This window comes from Diabrotica undecimpunctata, chromosome 3 (genome assembly GCF_040954645.1).
Source record: "Diabrotica undecimpunctata isolate CICGRU chromosome 3, icDiaUnde3, whole genome shotgun sequence".
NCBI lineage: Eukaryota > Metazoa > Arthropoda > Insecta > Coleoptera > Chrysomelidae > Diabrotica > Diabrotica undecimpunctata.
Genome location: NC_092805.1, coordinates 130,876,215 through 130,901,812, shown reverse-complemented (window position 1 = coordinate 130,901,812; position 25,598 = coordinate 130,876,215). Strand labels below are relative to the sequence as shown.

At 32.2% G+C, this 25,598-nt stretch overlaps 1 protein-coding gene across 1 annotated transcript in view; it reads left to right on the top strand.

The window, feature by feature from the left end:
* The window catches only part of Cngl (Cyclic nucleotide-gated ion channel-like), a 591,998-nt gene that overhangs the window by 370,717 nt on the left and 195,683 nt on the right, over window positions 1-25,598 (top strand). The window contains exon 3 of the mRNA XM_072526928.1: window positions 9,861-9,930. Within this exon, the coding sequence (XP_072383029.1) occupies window positions 9,861-9,930 (70 nt within the window). The remainder of the gene's footprint in view (window positions 1-9,860; window positions 9,931-25,598) is intronic.

The following is a 25,598-nucleotide window of genomic DNA, read 5'->3' as shown; positions in this document are numbered from 1 at the left end:
CTATAAATTTTTTGATGCAGTTTATTTTTTCATTATTTTTTAGACCCACTTTATTGCCACCTCTACGTTTCCTGGGTAGTTCCCCAATGATAACAAAACTTCATACACTTCTTTGTATGGGGTCCTTGCTTAAATTTTTGATTCCTAAAAATGACTTGGCACATACTTTAATGATCTTACCCTCACTCAAACGTTTATGGTGTTTCGATACTGCAGGATGATTAGATTTCCCCCTTTTTAGTTTCTGTCCCTTACAACAAGCCAATATCAGAAGGTCTTGTCTACTTTTATCTTTTGACTTTTAAAGGTAGGCATAAAAATCTATCACTTGCTTTATCGTGAGTGTGGTACAATAATACGGCAGTCCGGATCGTCCGTTATGACCACAAGTTGGAATGGCCGGCAATGCTTTTGGTGTATTTCTGTAACAATTCTTTTATTAGTAAACTTTTCTGTAGCCCTACCCTACGTTAAAACGCGAAAAACAAGTGAAACTGCATAAAAAATTAAACGATTGTCGCAGAAGTCTAAAATCATAAATTTTAATATGAAGTACTTACCTAGCAAGTTTATTCACATTCCTTTTATGTGTTTCTGACTGAAGAACTTTTTTGTGGCCTTTACCCTGTGGACTAGGTTTAACAAAACAACCATTTTCACTTACTAACTCCATAAAAATAAAAAAACTTCCTAATTCGCCAAAATACAACTGTTTAATCGCTTGAATAATTAAGAACTACTGAAAATTTGTTTCTTCAATACAGCTGTTGTACAGTTATATTAAAAAAAAAGGGTACAAGTATTAGAAAGAGATGTTAACGTCATCCTATTTGTGTAAAACCGGCTGGGATTTTTGGAGGTTATCAAATGTCACAAACCATTTATTCAACAATTATATAAAGAATAATTTTAATGACTGTTACAAATAGAATTTAGTATTTGGTGATAGAACCGTCTGCTTCTATAACTTTATTTAGTCTATTTGGCATACTTTGAATTATATTAGATATCATATTTGGATCAAAATCTTCCCAGCACTCTAAGATTGTATCCCACAATTGATCTGAATTTTGTGGCATAAAATTTCTTTTATATCTTTTTTTAACAATTATGCCCCAAATGTTTTCAATTGGATTTATATCTGGACTGTGCGCAGGTCATGGCAATACTTGGACTACATGGACTGAACAATTATCTTGTTGATATATAAAAGTATTATTAGGATACAATTGCTTAATAGAAGGGAGCATTACGTGTTCCAAAACGTTAATGTAATTGACGGCAGTAAATCTTTCCTCTAATCGCCAACAAACACCAGGTCCATGTATACTAATCCAACCCCATACATTTACAGAAAAACGTCCAGATTTATTATGAGAGGGAATATATCGTTCTTCAAATCTAGTATTGGCTGGACGATAAACACGGATTTAACCGTTATAGGTCGACTGAAAAGTCTTTTCATCAGTAAAAATGACGTTGTTCCAAAATTGTGGGTTGCGGTTAATATAGTTTAGTGCAAATATTACTCTTGCTTGCCGATGTTCAACAGTTACTAATGGTTTTTTAGCAGCTGGTCGGTTTTTTAATTCAGATTCATTGATCCTTCTGCTTACAGTAGGTTGGGCACCAGGAAATCCCGTATGAATCCTTAAATCCTTCGACGTCGCAAATGGATTATCTCTTAAGAATTGAACTAAAGCAGCATCTTGTTGAGGAGTGGATACTTTGGAACGCCCTGAACCAACTTTTCTTTTTAATGATTGTTGTTGGACCCATCGTTGCTTAATTCTGAAGAGTGTTTTCAAATTTCTATTATAGAAATTTGCTAGCGCACGAATTGACCATCCTTCTTCCATTTTCTTAATTATTTGAGCCTTTTTAATCTCACTTAAATGACGAGGCATATTAATTTTTTATTGTACGTAACGTTAAACCTTCTATCAAATTAAACGTCTTTGACGTCTATGAGTTGCATTTTTGATCACTTATGACATTTGATAACCTCCAAAAATCCCAGCCGGTTTTACACAAATAGGATGACGTTAACTTCTCTTTCTAATACTTGTACCCTTTTTTTTAATACAACTGTAGTAGCTTGATTGGTGGTAGAGCAAACAGCGAGTTTTGCAGGTAAACATCCAAAGCAAAGAGCGAGTACTGCAAATAACTGTAATTTTCTCGACATTTGTATGCTAAAGAACAAGTTTTGGGAAATTCTGATTTATATCATTTCTATTTAAAATTGAAATAAATATCAAAAAAATATTTTCCGAAACTTTTGTCGATTTTCTAGTTTTGCAAATAATGGCCTCATATAGCAACTAACATAAACGATTTTAAATATTTCAATATCTCATACGTACTGTTAGCATAGGAATTGTCTGTACGTTTAAACACCTATTTTAATAAAAAAAGCTCTAATTTCAATAAATTAGTCAACTGTTTAGTTTTCTGTTATATCGCGTTTAAGATTATATCTTATTTTTTAACAACTTTCCTTTAATTATATTAAAGTGCGAGTAATCAGCTTTAATGTGATACATTACTCGACCTAAGTTGCTTTAAAAACTAAAAGATGGCGGTAATTTGGGAAAATGAACGTCAGTTAAACTTGAAGCTACATCTAAAAGTGCATTAGAAAACGCCATTTGGAATTTCATAATTATAAGTGTATTTAACATCCTTCGTAATACGTCTAATAATTCATTGATTATTTATTATTCTTATTATAACAAGTATTATTTTAAGCATATTCAGTTATTTTTAGTATTTCACTTTTTATAGGTATCGAAAAGAAACAAACAAATGTTTTGGTGATGAGGTAGAATAATAATAAAAAAGTTATAGTGTAGTAGGTCAATTCATGATCTAACCCATAACCAATTTTCTAAAACTCTAATTTGAAATAGTATGAAACGTTTTAATAAATTGAACTTTTTCAATGCAGATTCTCTCATTATAAATTTAGTACATTTATTAATTTATTGCATTCCAAATAAGTCTCACTCTATACTCTCACTCTTACTAATCAATTATATTATATTTTGTTTAGGGTAGATATAGAGGTTGTATTTTGCATGGAGATTGTTGAGTAGCATTAGGATAGACTAGCCATGCAGATTAGTCTCAGTCGTGCCTGGTTGTACTGTAAAATTGACTAAGTAGCCAACAACTTTGTAAGTATTAGGACTTTCATTAAAATGGTTAATATATACACGGTCAGGTTCATGTTTTCGATATAGACTCCCTTTGTAATTTAAAATGCAGTAAAAGTACGGATGTAGCATAACAAATTGTTTACCGTTGCAGATAATGCTAACTAAGTATTTAAAGCTACTTATCAATACCTAGTGCAATACATTTTTTTATCAACTACATAAAGTGGTTAGTTTTGTTATGTATATCAAAGTAATAAAAAATTTAAAAAACTGCAAGTGAAAATTAAACAATGCAACATAAGAGGAAAATTTTTATTTATTTCAAAAATTTATTTATTTCACATTTATTTATATTTATTATGTTTGGATGTCTAGAAAAAACAAACTAGACCTATAAACATAGGAACGGGGATATTAGATGAGTAACAGAAAGTAAACCTATAAACAGAATCAAGCTAGAAATTTTCATATATTTTAAAGCTAACTCTAGCAGAAAAGAGGAATAAAATAAAGATAAAATAAAGGTTATGACAAATGACAAACACGCTTGTTAAACTTAAAATTTCGAAGTATAAAGAACCCGTTTTAAGAGTTCTTTAATTGAAAGAGAAAAACTGACTAATAATAAAAAATAATCCAACTGTGTACGAGATATAAAACATTACGAAGAACAATAAAACGTTTGTTGTGATTTTTAACTTCTGTTAATTTGGTAGATCAATGTGTTATTGGCAGTTTTTATTTTCTGGGCTGCTGTAACAGCTCCAAAGATTAGTTTTAATTATATAGGTTTATTACAACTTAAGGGCTCTTTTGTAGCTCAGTTCCAGTGGTTACGTTTTATCTGTTCCATCCAGTCCAATATCGTTCTTTTGGCTTTGCTTTTAGCTATGCCAATTCGATTTGATTTTAATGCCTTTATTCTCCCTTTATACCGATTGCGAGAGATCTCAGGCAACTTTGCATCTTGTCTCCAAGGCTTTTCAACGTGTACTCACAGGTCATATTCAGAAAAGCCTTATGGGAAAGAAAAGAGGGAATAAGAATTGGTGGAGAAATCATAAACACCATGAGATTTGTAGATGACACTTTAATTATGGCTGAGAGTATAGAAGAACTACAAACTAGATGCAATAAATAGTGAATGCATTCAAATGGGACTTGACATCAACACAAATAAGACCAAATTTATGATAGTATCAAGGAGTCCAATAAATAATGAACAACTACCTCTTGGTGGACAGCAAATAGAGAGAATAACAAAATATAAATACCTGGGAGCTTACATCAATACTTACGTCTGGTCCCAACTATTGTACGGGGTAGAAACATGGACGTTAAAAGCGAAAATAGTTAAGATACTTAAAGCCTTTGAACTTTGGATATACCGAAGAATGTTAAGAATTCCATGGACTGCCAGGGTCACCAATGAGGAAGTGCTGAGAAGGATGGATCGAGACAAAAAATTGTTGAGAACAATAAAAGTACGCAAGACTGCATATCTTGGACACATACTGAGGAATGACAAATATAGTCTTCTGCAGGTCATCATGCAGGGTAGAGTCGATGGCAAAAAGCGAATAGGTAGAAAGAGGAAGTCATGGCTGCGAAATATTTGAGATTGGACAAACATGACTGTAGACGAATTATTTCACGTTGCAAAAGACAGAGAAACGTTTAGAAATAAGGTCGCCAACCTCCGTTAACGGGGACGGCATAGGAAGAAGAAGAATGTCCCTTTAGTTTCTCTTTACTAGATTCTGCAGGCAAATTTCTATAGCATAAATTTCCACTTGAAAGATAGTACACTGCTTACCTGGCCTCTTACTATTACTTAGCTTTGGTTCCTCTTCATTTACTCTAGCTTTGACTTTTATTTTGGGTTTAAAGGCGTCTGTATAACAGCACTTATGTGCCAATATTAGTTTCGTTTTATTTAACTTCCATTGAATAAACGATGATAAATGGCTTTTTGAAATTATATTCGTGTTTCATTCCATCTGGTACCGGTTTCAACTCTGGACGGTTTTTTATTATCTCTTCATATTTGGTTCTAGTATTCTTCGCCCTGCTTAGTGTATCTTGGATTAAATAGCTCGCACATATGTTTTAGTTAAAGAGTTCAACCTAAGCTTGTATATAAACGTTAAGGAGTAAGCACGTTTAATTCTAAAACCATTAGGTTCTTAGCAAATCCATATATTTCTACGTTAAACTTTTTAGACATGTAGCTATATACATTTTTGAATTATTTCTTTCATTTCAAAATCAAATTTGTTATTTTTATAATATCTCATATTTTTCAAATGCCTATTATTTTTCTGAAAATGTTAACAATTTATTGCAAAAAATATGTATAAAAAGCACTTTTTTAAATTCCGAAATATATTAATTTACCTAATTAAAAAATATATCTACCGGGGATTGAATCTTCAAACAGGTTATAACAAACTCATTGGGAAATTTTAATCTATTGAATTTCTGCTAGCTTCCCTAATTATTTTACATCAAAGTCATGAGAAAATATTTGTAGAGGACTGAAATCTGTATTGAAACAAATTTTAATAAAATTGTTCTACGAATTAAACATATTCCACAATTTTGCAAATAAAATTACATTTTCCTGAGTTTTGTTGTGAATGTTAGGCCATACTTGGTACACTTATGTGTATAACTGGTTGCGTGTGTAATATCCAACAATGATGTTGGATATTAACAATATTTTTGAATTGTCAATATTTTTATATTTTATTATGATTTATTGTTTAAAAAAAAATAAAGTTAATGAAATGTATTCAGTTGAGATGGTGAAATGTCGGTAATTATGTGTTGAGGCAATAGTCAAGCACTGTTAGATCTTTATTTAACGTAAGATATTTTAATAGAACAATTTCAGGTTATACAACAATCCAAAGGATTTTAATATAGTTTAAAAATACTGGGATCGTGATTCCTTATTGTATCTATACATTTTAATTATTTAAAGAGCGAATAAAAATTTTTTTATAATAATTCTAAACATAAAACTGTAACAATTGTTCAAACAATCCGTCATTTTGTACCAAGCAGTATCTCAATCTATTGTAAAATTTTCGTCTAATATCAGCCAGAACAAGTGATATTATTTTTGTACACTTTCTATTTATTTGCATTTTTAATACTTCAATATATATAAATTTTTGGATACAATAAATTTTGTATTTTAGATGCCCCCAGATAAAATAATCGTTTATAGCTAGATCTCCCGATCTCGGAGGCAACTTAATATTAGGTCCAATCAAGCAATTGTTAAAACTCTTTCTAAGAAATCTCTTAACATCCCAGTTAAATTAAATATCTTCTTCATCTGAAGTTACTTTTGCAAATGTCGGTAAAAGTCCAAAAACTTTTCTGGATTTAAATTTTTCGTATATAAAAATGGTTCAATAATACGCTGTGTAAACATTCCTAACCAGACATTTATTTTTAGACCATATTGGGTATTGTTTTTAATAATATCCGCAGGCTTTCTTGTCGACCAAATCCTATAATTTTGAACATTTGGTTCATTATTTAATGTAAATGTACATTCATCGCCAAACAAAATGTTTATTATAAATTGACTGTCAGCATTAAAATGTAAAATGCATGATCATGACTAAATCTGCACATGCAAATATCCAACTGACTATTGAAGATACTGCAATTGAGAGTGTTAATAACTATAAATACTTAGGAACATGGATAACATCAGATGTAGACCAAACCAAAGAAATTAGGACACGCATTAAAATAGCACGTGCATCATTCATTAAACATAAAAAGTTTCTTTGTTGTCGGGATATAAGGTTAGAACTACGCCTGAGAATACTTCGATGTTAGGTGTTCTCTACTCTTCTTTATGGCTTGGAAGCGTGGACACTAAAACAAGTCCATCTGAATAAGTTGGCCGCCTTTGAATTTTGGTGTTACAGAAGAATCCTACGAATATCATAGATTCAAAGAATGTCAAACGTGGAAGTAACTAGAAGGATGGGAAATGAGGCAGAAATAATATTAACTATCAAAAGACGAAAACTTGAGTACCTAGGACATGTGATAAGAGGACAAAAATACGCATTATTACAACTTATTATGAAAGGCAAAATCCGAGGAAAGCGAAATGTGGGCAGACGAAGAATATCCTGGCTTAAGAACTTAAGGGAATGGTTTGAATGCAGTAGTGCAAAACTTTTTAGAGCGGCAGTCAACAGAGTCCGCATAGCCATGATGATTTCCAACCTTCGATAGAAGATGGAACTTAAAGAAGAAGAATTAAAATGTCTCTTATTTCTTAATGACATTGAAATTTATAGAACCGGAACTTATTTCTTTTCAAAATTTTTAAGGCCCTTGGATTATAAATATCACAGTGGTCTGCAATGGTTTGAGAACTTATTGAAGCATTTTCAACTATACTGCTGTTAATACATTGATTTCATTGATTTCTTGGTATCTCAGCAATATTGTTTGTATAGGTACAATTAGGAATCATAGTCCCAGCATTTTCATTTTTTTTTAACTTATGTGATTAATTAAATGACTTTAGAAATTGGAATATTAACATATCTTACGCTAAATATAAACTGACAGTCCGCACACTATTGCCTGAATAAAACATCTTTATTATTGCTGCTTTCTACGCAACTGAGTACATTTAATTCACTTTATTGTTTTTTAAACAATAAGTCACAATACCTATAAAAAAATGACAATGCAAGTATTGTTATGTAAGTTTATTGTGACCAAAAGCAACTCGTTACATACATTATAAACTACGTGTGGCCTAACTTTGACAATAATACTCTGGCAAATGTAATATATTTTTATAAAATTTTGGAATATGTTTAATTGGTAAAACAAGTTTGACATTCGTTTTCAATACAGATTTCAATCAAATTTTTTTTTTATAAAATAATTGGGGAAACATGAATTTAATAGTATAGAATTTCCCATTGAGTTTCCTATATCCCGTTTGACGATTCAACCATCTATTTTTATTTGTCTCCCTAAAAAGAAAAACGCAAGAGAATGCAGCGATTACCGCACCATTAGCTAAAGTTACTACTTAAAGTCATCCATAACCGAATATATCACAAACTGGACATAGACGTTAATGATTCACAATTTGGTTTTCGCAAAGGCCTAGGAACACGTAAAGCCCATGAATATTCACTTAATATTCTAATACAAAGATGCCTGGACGTCAATCAAGATATATACGCATGTTTTATTAACTATAATAAAGCATTCGATAAAGTACGACATAAACAATTATTAAATGTCCTGAAATCAAAGAAGATTGCCTACAACGACCTCAGGATCATATCAAATGTATACTCTAAACAGCGAGCAAAAGTATGTGTTAACGAACAGCTGTCAGAAGAAATTGAAATTAGACGTGGAGTGAGACAGGGATCAGGGACCAATTCTTTTTAATGCCTACTCCGAAGAGGTCCTGAAAAAAGCTCTTGAGGGTGAAACAGCTGGAATAAAGGTAAATGGAGGTAATTCCCATTAACAACATTAGATATGCGGACGACACTGTGATCTTAGCCGAAAACATTGAAGATCTTCAGAGACTGGTGACCAGAAAAGCAGAGTATGAAAAAGAGTATGGTCTAACAATGAACGTCAAGAAGATGAAGTTTATGAGAATATCGAAAACTCAAAGAAATAACCAGAATCTTCTAATAAACGGAACCAACATCGAACAAGTGGACAAATATGCAAACCTGGGAACAATGATTAACTCCACAAATGATTACAATCAGGAGATTAAAATAAGAATAGAAAAGGCTAGAGCAAATTTCAACAACATGAGAAGAGTGTTATGTACCAGGGATTTAAAACTGGAACTAAAAGTTAGGTTGGCGAGGTGCAATGTTTTTTCGACTTTATTTTATGGAATGGAATCTTGGACCTTGAAAGCGACATCAATGAAAAAACTGGAATCATTCGAGCTGTGGGTGTGCAGAAGATTTCTGAAAATATCATGGAGAGAACACGTCACAAACAAAGAGGTTCTGGGAAGGATGAACAAAGAAATGGAAATTTTAAATACAATAAAAACAAGAAAATTAGAATATCTTGGACATATTACACGTGGAGAGAAATACACCTTGCTCCAACTGATTATGCAGGGAAAGATCCAACGAAAGAGAAGCATAGGGAGGCGTAGAATGTCATGGCTGCGCAACCTGAGAGAGTGGTACGAATGTACATTCTAATATATATTTAATTTAAGATATATTTTAAAGTTAATTTTTTAAATAATTTTAAAGATAATTGTAACAATATTTTTAAGCAATTTTGTTAATGATTTTTGTATTTTTTCAAATGTTTAAACTGAACCTGATTAGTTAAAAAAGTGTTCAAAGTTGTTGGCACAATATAGAAATTAGTTTGGGTAGATGAACGGGTGAATTATGCAAAATACAACTAAAGAAACAATATTTACCTTTTTATAAAGGCAGAGTCAAAACTTTTTTACATTCGATTCTGTCGAATTTCTAGAACGTCTTTAAATCTGTTAACTTATCTCTTTTTCGTAACTGTTGTCTTTACTCATGTACTATTAGGTAAAGTGATATGGTTGTTTACGTAAAGTGACCTTCTGCATTGTGGTTACTACAAAAGTATTTGTTGTCGGATTGTTAATTTGTTGTTTTTCTCTTACAGAACTAAATCGAATCAAAGATGGATGAAGCTACGGACCACTGTACAAATTTCTTCCGCAATATCAGCTAAGGTAAGCATCATGCGATCACTCGTTAGTAAAAGTGGATGTGGACGCAATTCTCAGCTGTCAGACATACTTTTTTTTTCCTAATATAAATTTGTCTCGTTCTTTAATTATTTATACAACGCTTTATAAATCTTTTTGCACATCATTTTTGATAATTTGTCGATTTTTTTTTGCTACTTATTTTACAATTTTAAAGAATCTAAAACTTTATTTCAAAATTGGTGCATTTTATTATGAAATATTTTTCAGAATATAATTTTTTTTATATAGAAAATCCGTCTATACATATATATATATATATATATATATATATATATATATATATATATATATATATATATATATATTGTTATGATTCAATTTATCAGCCAAAGATAAAATTAAAATTACTAAATAGACCATTTAAATAAATTTTAAAGATATCCTGGAGAGTTGTTATGCTATGTAAAATTGACAATAATATTGGTTTGCTTTTAAAACATTTCAAAGTACAAAATACAAATCAAATAATTCACCTAATAAACTATAAAAGATATTTATAGAAGAAATGAAAGTCGGTTATCCTGGATGACCTCTAGTAAACAAAATTTAAGATATGCATAAATTATTTTCTTTGTAAAATATATTCGAGTGACGTGAATGAGCTTCAGTAAAATAAACAGTGTGACCGGGTTTTCCATATGGACTTGTACAGTGAAGAAGACAATAGGATAGAATATTTAGAAATTATATTTCTCCGTTAGTTCTTAAGAATTTGTAGAGACCGATTAGCATGTTAATAGTTTTTAAGAAATTTATAATTGTAGGTAAAATTATTGTTTGGTATCTAAATGGTAGATGGGGATAAGTGTGACAAACTCTGATTGGAGGAGATTGAAAAAAAGTGGGATAGCTATGTAGGAATGAGAGTTTAGCTAGATTTGTGAGGGAGAAAAGATAATCTTTTTCCAAAGGTGCAAGGCGAACAGTCGTTGTTCTCTGTTGGTTCCCAAGTGATAGTAAGGATTAGAAGTGAATGTTTGTGAGTTCTCTTGGAGTTAGTGTATCTGACGGAAGCTGATCCAGAAAAATATTGTAAGTTATACTTTTCTACTTATATATTCCAAGAGTCACTTTTCAGACCGGAACGAGAGATTCAGTTTATCGAGAGGAGAAGAGGCTAGCATTTTTTGAACGATACGTGCATCTGAAGGAGATCATTGAACACGAGAGGCTCGCAATAATTTGTTGTAAGATTGCTGATTACCTAGGGAACTGCTAAGAATAGATAGTGTAGGCTACAAGGAACAAGGATTTGGACAACTCATCATTAGAGAGATAGTTTTTTTTACCATTCGTCTGTTTTTCTTTATCAATAAAGTTTTTTTTTATTGCTTCAAAAAAGATAGAAATATTTATCAGGAGATATAGAACAACAATTTTGATTTAAAATTTTAATTTATATAGTATATAACATTAATTTTTGAAGGTTCACGTACGTAGAACAAAATTTTGATAACCATTATATGAGATATTTTTTGTTGAAGATATTTGAGTGTGAATTTTATTTCAATATATAATTTTGTATCATATATGTTTATTATTCCGGTATTCCTTAGACCTTACCTATCACATGTAAAGCATAGATATTGAAGCACGAATATAACCCTGAGATAAGAGAATTAAATAGTGTGATAAAATCATATTTGCATCATTTAAATAAGTTTAATTAATTAATTAATTAGCTAATTAATTGCTTGGCGCACCTCTGACTTTTAATAGCACATTAATATATACAGTGGTGTTAAAAAGTCCTGCATCACCTAAGCGCCTTATAGTTTTTGAGATGTAACACAAGTTTTTTGTAAATTTTCGTCAACTCATTTTAAGTTTGTGCTTGTAATTAGCATTATCGGTATACCTACTAATATTTTTTTAAATTACTAGCTCAAAATTCTACAGAAAAAATTAAAATAATCTGTTTGAAGGGATTTCCCATAAACCGAGAAAATTATGAGGTGATTATTAAGTCGTTAAAGTACTATTAAATTGAATCTTAATGACAAATTTGCCACATACTTTGACTACATAAACACTGTAGTTACCCTAACACATTTATTCGCTCTTTGATTTTTAATAAAAAGGTCAAAATGTCATCCCAGACCAAACAAACAAATTATCGAAAAGCGACAAAAAGCGTTTTGAAATTATTTTTCACAGTAAACTGTAATCAATCTACAGTAATTAGACTTAATAAGAAGTATGCTAAACAAGGAAAAATCAACGACAGACCGCGTAGTGGACAACCAAAGAAAACTTCTGTTTAGGATGACGCTGCGTTAACAAGAACAAGTCTGGCAGACAGAAGCCTTAATTCCACCCAATTGACGAATCTGTGGTCTGAATCTACAGGTGTAAGCATGTGCACTTCTACTGTGAGAAAAAGACTGCTTAGTTTTGGACTTATAGGATGTAAGTCACGAAAGAATTCACTGCTTTCAGAAAAGCGAAAATTGCACCGTTTGAAATGGGCTAAGGAACATCGAATCTAGACAGAAAAGCAGCCGTAGAGTGTACTGTTTGGTGATGAATGCACTTTTAATGTCATTAATTATGCTGGAAATGCCTGAAGAAATGTCAGAAGATTTCCTGGTAAAGAATTTTCTCCAAAATGTGTTCTTCCCACAATTAGACATCCAACCTCCGTCATGATATGGGGTTGCATGTCCGCTCGAGGAGATTGTCGCCTACACGTTGTCTCTGGGATAATGAATGCTACCAAATATAATGAGGTACTACAGAATAAGATGGTGTGTAGTGGAAAAAACGTGTTTGATGAAGAAAAATTTATTTTTCAGGATGATAATGCTTCTTACCATAGAGCAAATTGGTTAAAGCTTATACCTTAATGGCTTAAAACCCCAAAAGTTATTTTCCATGAAAGACGAAACTACTGAACGGCACTCAGCCTGCAACACCCACTTCAACACCCCCAGCCAAGGTAGCGGTTAGAACAGGTTTGGAGCAGAGGGTGCTTAATATCGCCGGAAAAGATTAGGCTACTACAAAGAGCGACAAATGCATATTACTTAATCCAATGTTAGAACTCTTATATCAGACCAGAAGATGATAGAACTGGAGGAAGAGCTGAAAAACATAAAATGGGACATCATCGGCCTCAGTGAAATAAGACGAAGGGAAGAAGCCCAAAGTACTTTTAAATCAGGACACGTATTTCATTTTAGAGGGAAAGAAGACACTTCACATGGTAGAGTAGGATTCATTATACATAGAAATCACACACAAAATATAGTTGAAATTATCAGCATAAGCCCCAGAATTGTATATCTCATCTTGAAACTAAATTCAAGATATAACCTTAAGGTAATCTAGACATATACTCCAACGACTACCCACTTGGATGAAGAAATTTAAAAATTTTATACGACAACAGCATATTACACAATAATTATTGGCGACTTTAATATGAAAATGGGGTTTAAACATGATGAACTTATTCATTGCTACAGAAGTAGCAATGGGTAACTATGGATAATATATGGACAGAAAAATGTACGAGGGCAAAGTTTGCTGAATTTCTTACATCAGGAAAATTTATTTATCATGAACTAAAAGAGAAATCAAACGATTTTTACCTAGCCAAACCGCAGTGACTATACCGTTCTGACGAGACCTAACGGGGCCGAAATAGTAATAAAGAACCTGATAGAGAATAGTCTGAAGTCTGAAGTCTGTAGAATACAAAAAACAATTGACAGTGATATTTGTCAACTACAAGAAAGCATTCGATACCATAAGCCACATCTGAACGAGCATGGTATTAACATAAATGATAAGAAGCTGAGTCATTTGAGATGTGCAGATGACATCGTCCTTATAGCCGATCGTATGAAAGATGCAATAATAAGGTTTGAAAAATTATATCACGCTTCCTTTGAGGTTGGACTAAAGATTAATATGAACAAGACGCAAATAATGAATAATCTTGTGCTTAACTGAAATATTGCTGTTGATGAAAAGGATATTGTGGAGACTACATCGTATAAGTACTTAGGATATGAAATTCGGTTGGGCAGAGATAACCAGAGATGTAAGCTCCCACGTCACATAGGATTAGCCTGTGCAGTATTTGGTAAATTAAACTATGTATTTAAATCGGATCTACCCATATGCCTCAAAAGGGAAATCTTTGACCAATGTGTGTTACCTGTACTCACTTATGGAGCAGAAACATTAACACTCACAAAAAATGTAGTTAATAAGATACGCGTGACTCAGATGGCTATGGAGCGCCATAGGTAGGGTATCTCGCTAAGAAACTGAATCCCAAACAAAGAAATACGTCGTAGAACAAAAACAACAGACGCCATCGAAAATGGGCCAGAATTAGGCAGGACACGTTGCCAGATTTTCAGACAACCGATGGACAAACCGTATTTTAGAGTGAAGATCAAGCAAGAAGCAATACGGAGCAGAGGACGCCCACCAACTAGATGGAATGACGACCTGAAGCGTGTTAGCAATAACTGTATGCAGGCCGCACAAGACAGAGACAGATGGAAAAAACTGAGGGAGACCTATATTAAGCAGTGGCCGCATACAGGTTGATGATGATGATCATAGCCTTCTAAGATTCGCTTGTCGCTCGTTAACAATATTTTATTTATTTTTGATTAATTTAGTTTTATTTATGTTGTTTTCCACAAATTTAAAAACAGAATACAAACATAATCTGTTATTTCTGATCCGAGAGTATCATCTATTCCAGGCCCATGTAGCGACTTGCTTTCTACTAAAATATCTAGAGAATCTTTTTGCCCCTGCTTTTTGTTGCATCTGCAGCCATTTTATCCGCGTTAATAATTCAATTGTTATCTGTCGAGAGTGCATATATATGAGAACTTGACACTGCACTCACTCATCTCACTCACTAATCAAGCTTACTCACCTAACTCACTCACCTTACTCACTCACCTTACTCACTCACCTTACTCACTCACCTCACTCACTTACTCCTAAGTGCCTATGACTCAATCAATTTTGCTCCGATCTCTCTGAAATTTTAAATGGATACTCTTGAAGAGTTATACTATCGATTAAAAATAATATCATGGTCTTTTGTGATTCCCCATAGGGGCCTGCATATGAGCTAGTAGCATGTACAGTTCCTTATGACTCACCCTGTATGAATGTTGTTTCTTATAGTATAAAAATACATCGTTGCTTACTTTGTTGAAAACTGTTTACATGAATAGGTCTAAAAAATAATTTTTGCTGGCAGTTAAATCGAATCTTGTAAAATATTGGCCAATATCCAGTTAATCGAAATATAGCAGGAAATGTGGGTACATTTGTAATTCATAAATCCTGACAACGTACTACGCAAGCAAACGTCCGGTTGAAAATTCCCGAAAAAGTCTGATGTGTATTTCCATCCCATAAATATTCGTGACAAACAGATTGAGTACGTACGCCGGCCAGCTTTATAAAAATAAAAATATTTCCAAGGGCTGAATAATGTTTATAAAAGCATGATTTCAATGCAATACTGAATGAAACATAACGAACACAAATAGCAGCAACAGAAATTACTTTTAAATACGTTTATTTGTTAGTGCAAAAATTTGCTAAGTGAAGCTACATTCATTAGTGGAAAACAAAAACTGTTATATATTTTTTACGTTCTTAAGAACAAACTGAATGTGTTTCTAAAACTAATTTTATGCTAAGTGATGGATTCGACCGTTACTTAATAACAACAAAACACTGAAAACTTTTGTTTTCAGCACTTCCAAAAAATTTATTTTAAATTATTATCACTACAGCTGTTTCGGCCAGAATGCCTTTCTCACGTGATCTATTTTTGGTATTTGTTTACACTTTATAGTCTTTAACTGAATAAGTTGAGGAGGGGAGAACTGTTTGTCTCAAGTTGGTCATTCAGAATTATGTCTGTATTTTTTAAATTATTGATATCCAGAAATTCTAATAAAGAGAGCTTAAGGCCTTTATTTTAAATGTGAAGAATATGAAATTTGTCATGAAAAGAATGATTTTGATCTAGAAGGTGAAGTGCGTACGTAGAGTCTATTTTTCTATTATTGAAAGCCCTTTTTTGTTTTGCAATACGTTTGATAAAAGTTCTATCAATTTGACCGATAACATCGCCTAAACAGCTGTAGTGATAATAATTTAAAATAAATTTTGTGGAAGTATTGAAAACAAAAGTTTTCAATGATTTATTGTTAGATATTTTTATGTTAAATAATAGTAAATAAAGTTTTAAAGGGTGTTCGATTTATGCATAAATAGAATAAATTATTTAAATAAATATTTAGCAAATTTCCATAAATAAATCTATTAATTAAAAAGGATTTGCTTATTTATTTTTATTAATTTAATTTGACAGTTTTTAATAAAAAAGATTCTTTGGAACATTTACGAACATTCTCACGGTAATTACTGGATAATGGTTTAACAAACATTGTAAAGTACGTAAAACGTATGACTCTTTGCAATTAAGAAATATAAAAAAGTTTTGGTACAAGTATATGAATTTTTGAAAATAGGATATATATAAAAAATGTTCGTATAAAAGTCCAAAATAAATTAAAAGTATTTATATATGATATATATATATATATATATATATATATATATATATATATATATATATATTATATATATATATATTATATATATATATATTATATATATATATATATATATATATATATATTATATATATATATATATATATATATATATATATATATATATATATTATATATATATATATATATATAATATATATATATATATAATATATATATATATATAATATATATATATATATATATATATTATATATATATATATATATTATATATATATATATATATATATTATATATATATATATATATATTATATATATATATATATATATATATATATATATATATATACTTTTAATACGTTACTTATATTATATACGTTACGGTCAATGTGATAACTCCGGTCTGTAATGATTACCGGTAAATATTAATAATAACCTTAGCAGTTGATCAATCTGATTAATAATGCCTTTATAATTAGATTAACCGGTTATTATTAATACTATCCTAACAACTCTGGTAAATTTAATAAAAACGCATTTTGAGCTTCGCTACTGTTTATTTATGAAACTTGGTATTATAATAAAGTTAAACACTTAAACAGAACTTATTAATCAAAAAACCTAACTGGACATGTAATAAGTAAAAACAGACAAACACCTAAACATAATTTATCAATAAAAATAAAATACCAAAAACTTGTATTTGGTAACAAACAAGTAAAAATAGACTTGTATTTGGTAACAAAGTTAAAACACTTAAACAACATTTATCAACCAAAAAAACCTATTTAACTAGGCTTGTATTTGGTAACAACACTTAAACAAAATTTATCAATAAAAAAACCTAACTATAATAGACATGTGATAACTAAAAACAGTTAAAACACTTAGAAGAAAGGCGCAAAATGTCTCCTGTCAAAATTTTCAATGTGTTTTAAATGTATTCATTTTTTTGGAATCCTGAGAAAACCACTAAGTATTTTTAAAAAATTTTTAAAAAACGCAGAATTAAAGATTACGTTATTACCGAGGGTCTCAAGTCCATCAGAATAAATAAAAAGTTTCTTTTCAATGAAATATTTGCAATTAAAAATAACTGCAACTTATTAAAATAAACATTAAAGAAGTTTTCAGTGACTTTCTGCCCTCGGTAATCATGTAAATATTTATTAGTTTTCTTAAGAATCGAAACAAGTAAATACATTTAAAGCACATTGAACGTTTTGTCAGGCGACATTTTGCGCCGATGCCCTTAAACAAAATTATCAATCAAAAATCCTAACTATACTAAATTTGCAATCAAGATGCAGTAGAAATTTGCACATGCATTATATTCTATTGGGCTGTTAGCGTTATCGGGATATTCAACATTCGCTAATTGTGAATCCGCGGTTGTACTGTTAACATCCAAATTACCACGGTCCTTTGCTCCATCATCAGCATCATCGGACTCATCTGCTAATATTGCGTCTAAATCTTCTTCGCTTCTAATTTCAGTTAAAGTACAAGCAGGTAAGGATTTTTTTAATTCTGCTTTAGCCTTACAACCGAGTAGTGCTCCATATGGACTACAGCTAATGCCGGAATGGTAAGCTCTGTTTTTCATAAATTGGATGAACTTTATGCCTTCCGACCACTGACTCGTTTTGTTAGTTTCCGGCCATGTGGTCAACATTTTTTCGATATCTTGGTTCGCTCTCTCTACCGAATCTTGCGACTGGCTGTGTCTGGGTTTTCCGTGGACAATTTTCAGTTCGTCCCACATACTGCAGACTTCTTCAATAATCTTATTTGCAAATTCTCGACCATTATCATTGTGTCAAATGTGTGGAGCCCCAAATATGGTACACACTTTCAACAAATGGTACGCAACTTCTTCGGCGCGCTTTGTTTTTAATGCTCTGAGCTGGACAAATTTGGTAAGATGGTCTTAATAGACCATAATAAATTTATAGTCACCATCCGCTTGTGACTGCATATCAATAAGATCCACTTGACATCTCGAATTAAATGCACCACTTAAAATTGGCTTCACAACGAGTCCTTTTTTTGGATTACTCATTTTCTTTTGACACGGTACACAAAGATTTAAGTAAACCTTAATAAACTCCACAGTGATGTCCTTATATTTTGTCTTAAGTTCTTTCATCATTCTGTTGCGCCCTCCATGTCCAATTGAAATATGAGTCTCTTGAATGATATCGAAAGTTTCCTCCATAAATACATAAGAAACAATATGATCTCTGTCGTTTTTTACTGGCATAACGAGTTTCTCGACATTACCAATTTTTACAATATCATACCGTGATAACCGTTGATATTCTTTAGGTGTTTTGTGACAAGTCTTGTATTTGGTTGTTTTAACTTTCATTAAAAATGCATAATACTCATCTCTAGTGAATAACTGATGATTGTTTCCTTTTCCAGATTTAAGCGTATCAATTTGATCGCTAAATCGTGCTTTCATGGACTCGAAATCACTCATTGTAAAATAAGTTAGTAGGTATGCACAGAACACTCGAAACTTCACACCGTTTGTTCAACTAAACAAAAATGTTTTACAACATAGAACCGCTTCCGACTATAGATTTACTATCACTGTGGTAATATGCGCGCCTTATTTTAACACTGGTATGTCGCAATGACTAATACACTTACTTCCCTCCGCCCCGCCAGCTTTTAAGAACTTATTGGTATTCAACATTTATGACGTTTACCGTTTGAATACGGGATTTATTATTAATAACCGGTCAATGTGATTATTTGTGGTATATTTATTACTTTTACCTAGCTATTCGGGTTGTATTAATAGTAACCGGTAATTATTAATCATTCCCATTTAATCATATTTACCGTAACATATATATAAGTAACGTATATAAATTACGCAATATGTTACTAACTTTTTTGTTTTACAAGTATTTATTAATAACAAATTAAGATCTACTTCGTTTAAGCATTTTATCAAAGAATAGAACACTGAAAACTTTTGTTTTCTATACTTACACGAAAATTATTACAATTTAATATTACTAAAGCAGTTTCTGGTGGATAAAACATGTAATGCGGATGGAACAAAATGACTCAGCTAGAAAAATGCTCCTTGATAGACCCATTGGTCGAAGAAGAAGAGGAAGATCCAGAACAAGGTTCCTTGATAACATCGATAAAGACATGAGATATATGGGAATACGTGGTTGGCGGAGGAAGGCGATGGATAGGGACGACTGGAGAGAAATTCTTGAGTAGGTTAGGACCTACGCAGGGTTGTAAAGCCAGAATGACGATAAAAGCAGTTTCGGCAGTGCCTCTCTCAAATAATGTATTTTTACCCGCCATCGAACAGATGAAGTATATTGTAACGTGTGAAAAACCCCAAGTTAAAAATATACTCATTTATATATCTCGTACATTTTCATAATAATATGTAATAGAAGGAAATTGTGTCTTTTGACCAGAGGATCAGTACATTTCTATTAAAATTAATAGTATGAAAACAAGAAACAAGAAACAAAATCAAATTCTTAAGAATAATTATTGAGTTATCAGTTCTTAAACTTGAAGCAATTTTCGCAGTATGTCACACAGAGTTCTTAACACAAAAAAACTTCACATGCCTCACACAGGTATCTAGTTTTTCTGTCTCTATTTCTGATTAGGTTTTCTCTTCTTTGCAGGCGGTTCGGAATTTTTACCTAAAAGCTTTCGGATGCTGCTTCTTAACACTCTAGATAATCTACGGTTACTGATGTTTTTTAAATAATTGGAAACCCAGTTTCTTCAGTAATAGCCTTCTGGCTATGTTTGGAATATTGTTGTTTTGTCTGTGAATGTTTTGGCTATTGATTCCTGCAGTGTTTAGCATTAACGCCAGCGACAACTGTTGGGTATTATACGTTGCAGATAGCTCGTCTACTACGTCAACTTCACCTTTGGTCGAATTATAAAAGGAACTAATTTTATGCAGCTTATTATGAGCATATATTACTGTTTTATTATGGTGAAGAGAAGATATAAGTAAAACAACTTTTCCTTTCTTTGGTATATACGAAAGAATAGTGTATCCGTTCTAAAATCCAAATACTCAAAAAAAAAATTCTCTTCCTTTCCCTTTCAGAAATTGTATGGGCGAAACAGGCTTATTTTTTCTGATAGTACCTACTGCAGTTAAATTATGAGTCAACCGGCTGTTGTCCCACATACACCTTCATATGGAGTGGGTCGTTCGTACGTGCGTCAACTAATGCCAAAACGTCCATTCCTGTTTCGTCAGTGTTCCACAATTCATATAAATGCCAATGGTTATTTCTGAATGCACCAGACAGGTAAAGGAGCCCCAACACAGCCTTGATTTCTATCACAGATGTATTACCATATTGTGGAGAGTTCTTACAACTTTCATATTTTTCTGCAATTTGTTGGTTAGTATGCATCAATAAATAGCAGGAAGCACTTAATTGGTGTCTCGGCATGCTTTACATGATTTTTAACTACCGATAAATGTGTAATTAAGTTTTTTGCTCTTGTTCGAATATTTAGGTTATTCGGTTTTATTGTATTCCATTCTTTCCGGAATCATAACAACATTGTCTGACACTTTTTACAACAGCTTGCTGATTTACAGTCTCTTCTTCGGGTTTTTTTTAGATCGGTATAATTGTTGTTAATTTTTACATTGTCAATATTGTCTTCTGTCTGTAAATCATCTTGATCAATAAATTTGTCTTCACTTTCACTTTCTTCGCACATACGCATGAGCTGAGCCTGCTCTTTTTCATAGTTGCCCGTTATTTCCAAATCCACGGGAGTGAAATTATGAATAGTATGTATAAGATGGCTTACCTCTGATAATTACGTCGAAGTACGAAATAAAAACGGACTAAACGAAATAAAAAAATAAACTTACGACTGCCGACACTTGAGGTGTGACAAACACCAGACAACTTGAAAGCGACACCACTTACAGTATATCTAGTTGCCGACTGACTGCATCAGATTGTAAACAAATATCTGTTCGAAAGCTACTGAAGCGCTGTTGGAGTTTGGAGTGAAAATTGAACTTATAACGGTTATTCTCTGAACTCTGGGGTTTCTCACACCCCACGTGTCGGATGCCGGGTTAATAAGGTTCTAAATCTGTTTTCTTGTGACATATCTTCTTATTTAGATAGTATTGCAATGACAATTAGATTTCATAATTATTATTTAACGTTTTGACTTCGGAAATCGTTTTCAAAAATTATTGATAAATAATTTTTTTTGAAAAACAGTGTATAACCACTTAGATTGTTGAAATGGTTATGTCGTGTAAAATTTTGTCACAAAAATATCTTAAGATCTTTAGTTTAAAAATGTAGAGAATTTGAAATTGGTCATTAAAAGAATGATTAAGATACGTACGTTTATGTTATTTTTCTATTATTAAGAGCGCTTTTGTGTTCTGCTATACGTTTTTTAGAGGTTTTACCAATTTGAGCGATGTAAGTTTTTGGGCTGTCAATACATGTAAGTTTATATACACTACTGTGTAACTACACAAATTATAAGTACAAAAGCATAAGCGTAATAAAAGTTAAACTCATAATAAAAGGTTATGAATTAGTATTAACAGTGGTATATGCATCATCCAACGAAAACAAGTGTGGCACTTAAGACGACACGGCGAAAAAAAAAGTAAATCTTTGATATCAGGAATAGAAAGGAAATTTTTATGTCAGTAGACTATAATGGGCAGACAGGATCTAAAACCAATGACGCCGTGGTCGGACCATATGGAGAAAGGGATGTAAATATCAATGGAGATAGGAACATATAAATATGGCAGCAATATTGATTAGGTGTATAGAATAGATTTTACAAACATAAAGACATTTACACATATACATGGACTAAGTCTACACTCTAGCAAAAATCAATAATCGACTACATTCTTTAGACAGACTTTCCGGCTACGTACGTACGATTTCAGAGTTTACAGATAAGCAGAATATGAAACGGGTCATTATCTTGTACAAACAAAGAGCATAAATAGTTTTAAGGATGAGTCGACAGCATTCCTCTACATAATGAGATTATGCCGATGGATAGAGCTGACGGAGACCTATATCCAGCAGTGGACGAATACAAGTTAATGAATTATAATTTAATTTAAAAATCGTAATACATCAAATATTTCTAAAAATAATAAATTTTTATCTATCATGTAGATTATAAATGCTATATGCCGATAAATAACCTATATTTTTTATTTTATTTATTTTATTATCAACTACTATCCACTGTTGACTAAAACATATAGTTAAAAAAAGTATTAATAAAGGCGTTTTTACTGTTTTTAGAATTAAGAATTTTCATTCTTTAAAAATATAACTGTGGTGATATTTTTCGTACAGCTATTGCCATGCGAAGCATTTTCTCACAACGTTCGCTTTGATTTATGTATTTTCTGGTCATAGTCGTTGCACCAAGTTCTATTTATTTTTAAAAACAGGAATTATTATTTGGTATAAATCGCGTATCTGATCAAAATTAATTTGAAAATGTTTAATATATTTTTCTTTACTTTTCCGGTCCTTATCTTTTATCATTGTCATAATTCTCTTTGTCTTTATCCACTTGCTGGGTTGACATGGGAACACGATTCTGCTGTCTCTAATTACAACTGTTTGTACCTTGAGTCATATCAATATCAATCCCTTTACTAATCCAATTACCGACATGTCCTGCCTAAGCGTCTCCACCCAGGTGTTCTTTGGACTCCTGTTTTTAAGAGTCTGTAATTCAGGAAGTACTGAATAATTTTATTTGAAAATTGATAAATGGTAACTGGACCTACAATACTAATAATTATTGTATATAGGATGTCTGTCATGTGCGCTGTAATATTCCTACAATGGAAAAAATTTAATGGATCATGACAGTGAAGGTTTAGTTAGATAAAAGGCTTTTTTATCCAATCCATCTATTATTATTAAAATTTCAAATACTCTGTTTTTGTCCACCTAAGTCTTAAATAATTTCCTCAAGAACTTACTACCCGCTGTTATGTGGTCCAATAATAATGCAAGTAAATAAGAAATTGAGGCTTGGTGCAATCCTATTTTTATATGAAATTTATCAGTCTCTCTTACACCTATCCTAACACTAGTTGATATTCCCTCATACATATTCTTGTTCTTCTTCTACTTCTTGGTGATCTTTCGATCTGTTTAATTCTGAAGCTGCCTATGGTTAATTTCTTGAGAGGTAGATTGCCAACTATCCCTCCATCTTTTAGGTGGTCTTCCGGGAGGTCTTGAACTAGGCGGGTTGTTTTCTATGGCAATTTTTGGGAGTCTATTCTCATCCATTCATCTTACATGACTGTACCATATCCTTTTACGCTGGCTTCCCCATCTTACAATATCTTGACTTTTGCACTGCTCTCTAACGTTTGTATTTCTCACCCTGTCTCTTCTTGTTTTGCCCACTATTTTTCTTAGGGTTTTCATTTCGGCAACCCTTAGCATCTGTTTCGTTTTGTTGGTATCTTCGCGCACTTCTATGCCATATGTCATGATCGGTCGTATGCAAGTCTTGTAGATTCTAATTTTACTAACTGTGCGCATATACGGATTTGACCAGACTATTTCCCGCAGACGTCCCGACAATGCGGATGCTTTGTTGATCTGACTCCTTAGGTCCTTTACTGGGTCGTGTCTGCTTGATATATTTATGATATCTGAATTGCATCACCTGTCCTATGGGGTTGTTTTCAACCACTAACGTACATCTGAGCGGATCTTTTGCTATTGTCATACATTTAGTTTTGTTGGTAGAAATGGTCATATTTAGTTGGCGGCTTATTTGAAAGAACTGAAAAAGCGAGCTGTCTCTGAAAATCATCTTCTGATTCGGCAATAATTGCTGCATCATCTGCATAACACACCATACCAATTCTTTTGTTGCTCATTCTGTATCCGAGATTGAGAGATGTTACTTTGTTTATAATTTTGCCCTTAAGTAGATTAAACAAGAAGGGGCTTAAACTGTCGCCTTGTCTAATTCCTCCCGGTGTTAGAATATTTTCAGTGAATTGGTCTCCTGCTCTAACTTTGGTTACATTGTTGTTATTTAGGTTATGGACTATCTTTGTTATGTTGGTCGGCGTTTTATTTTCTATTAATATATTTAGAATGTCTCCCAGGCGGACCCTGTCAAACGTCTTCGTCAGATCAATGAAGCAAATATACGCTGGCATGCCGAACCCTCATACATGCCTCCCATAATCGTCACATATTTATCGGGAACTGCTTTCTTATTGGGAGCTCACCACAGAATCTGCCGAGAAACTCTACCGCATGCTTTATCAAGATCAATGAATAGCAAATAAGCGTTTGTTTCTTTATTCCTGTAGGTTTCCATCAGCTGCCTTATAATGAAAGTTGCATCTGTTTTTGTTCCTGTATCAATTTTTCTATGTAGTCTCCTTGATGTTTCTAAATGTCTTCTTTTATTTGTTTACCTATCAATTAGTTGTTCATTGAATTACTGAGTTCCCCTTCTATATTATGGTCGTGTACACATATATTATTGTGTAACAATAAAACTACCCATTAGGATGTCGGGAGCCAATGTGTAACAATATAGCTATCCGTCAAAAATGACAGGCGCCAATGTGTAACGTATAACTCCAACTTACGTTGAGAGCCAATTATTTTGAGCTTCGACTAGCCCTTGTCTCTCAAGTGTAGGTATGTCTTGTCTTAAACGCATATATGAATAATAAGTTTTTTCTTCTTCTTCTTCCTCTTTATAAGCAATTCTGCTTGTTCATTGGGGGACTAATACCTCTATGGAAGGTTATCACTCCATCTTTTGGGCGATCGTCCGATACTTCTTCAGCCGATTGGTAAAATGGGTTTGGCTGTATAAACTGTGAAAATAAAACTTATGCAAGGTGTATGGCAAAATTTATAGTTGGTTTCATGTACTTATTTGAAATATAACTTGTTATAGTTGAACGTAGTGTGGTTGTAGATAAATGTAGATACTTGTTTGGATGTAGTCTAAAT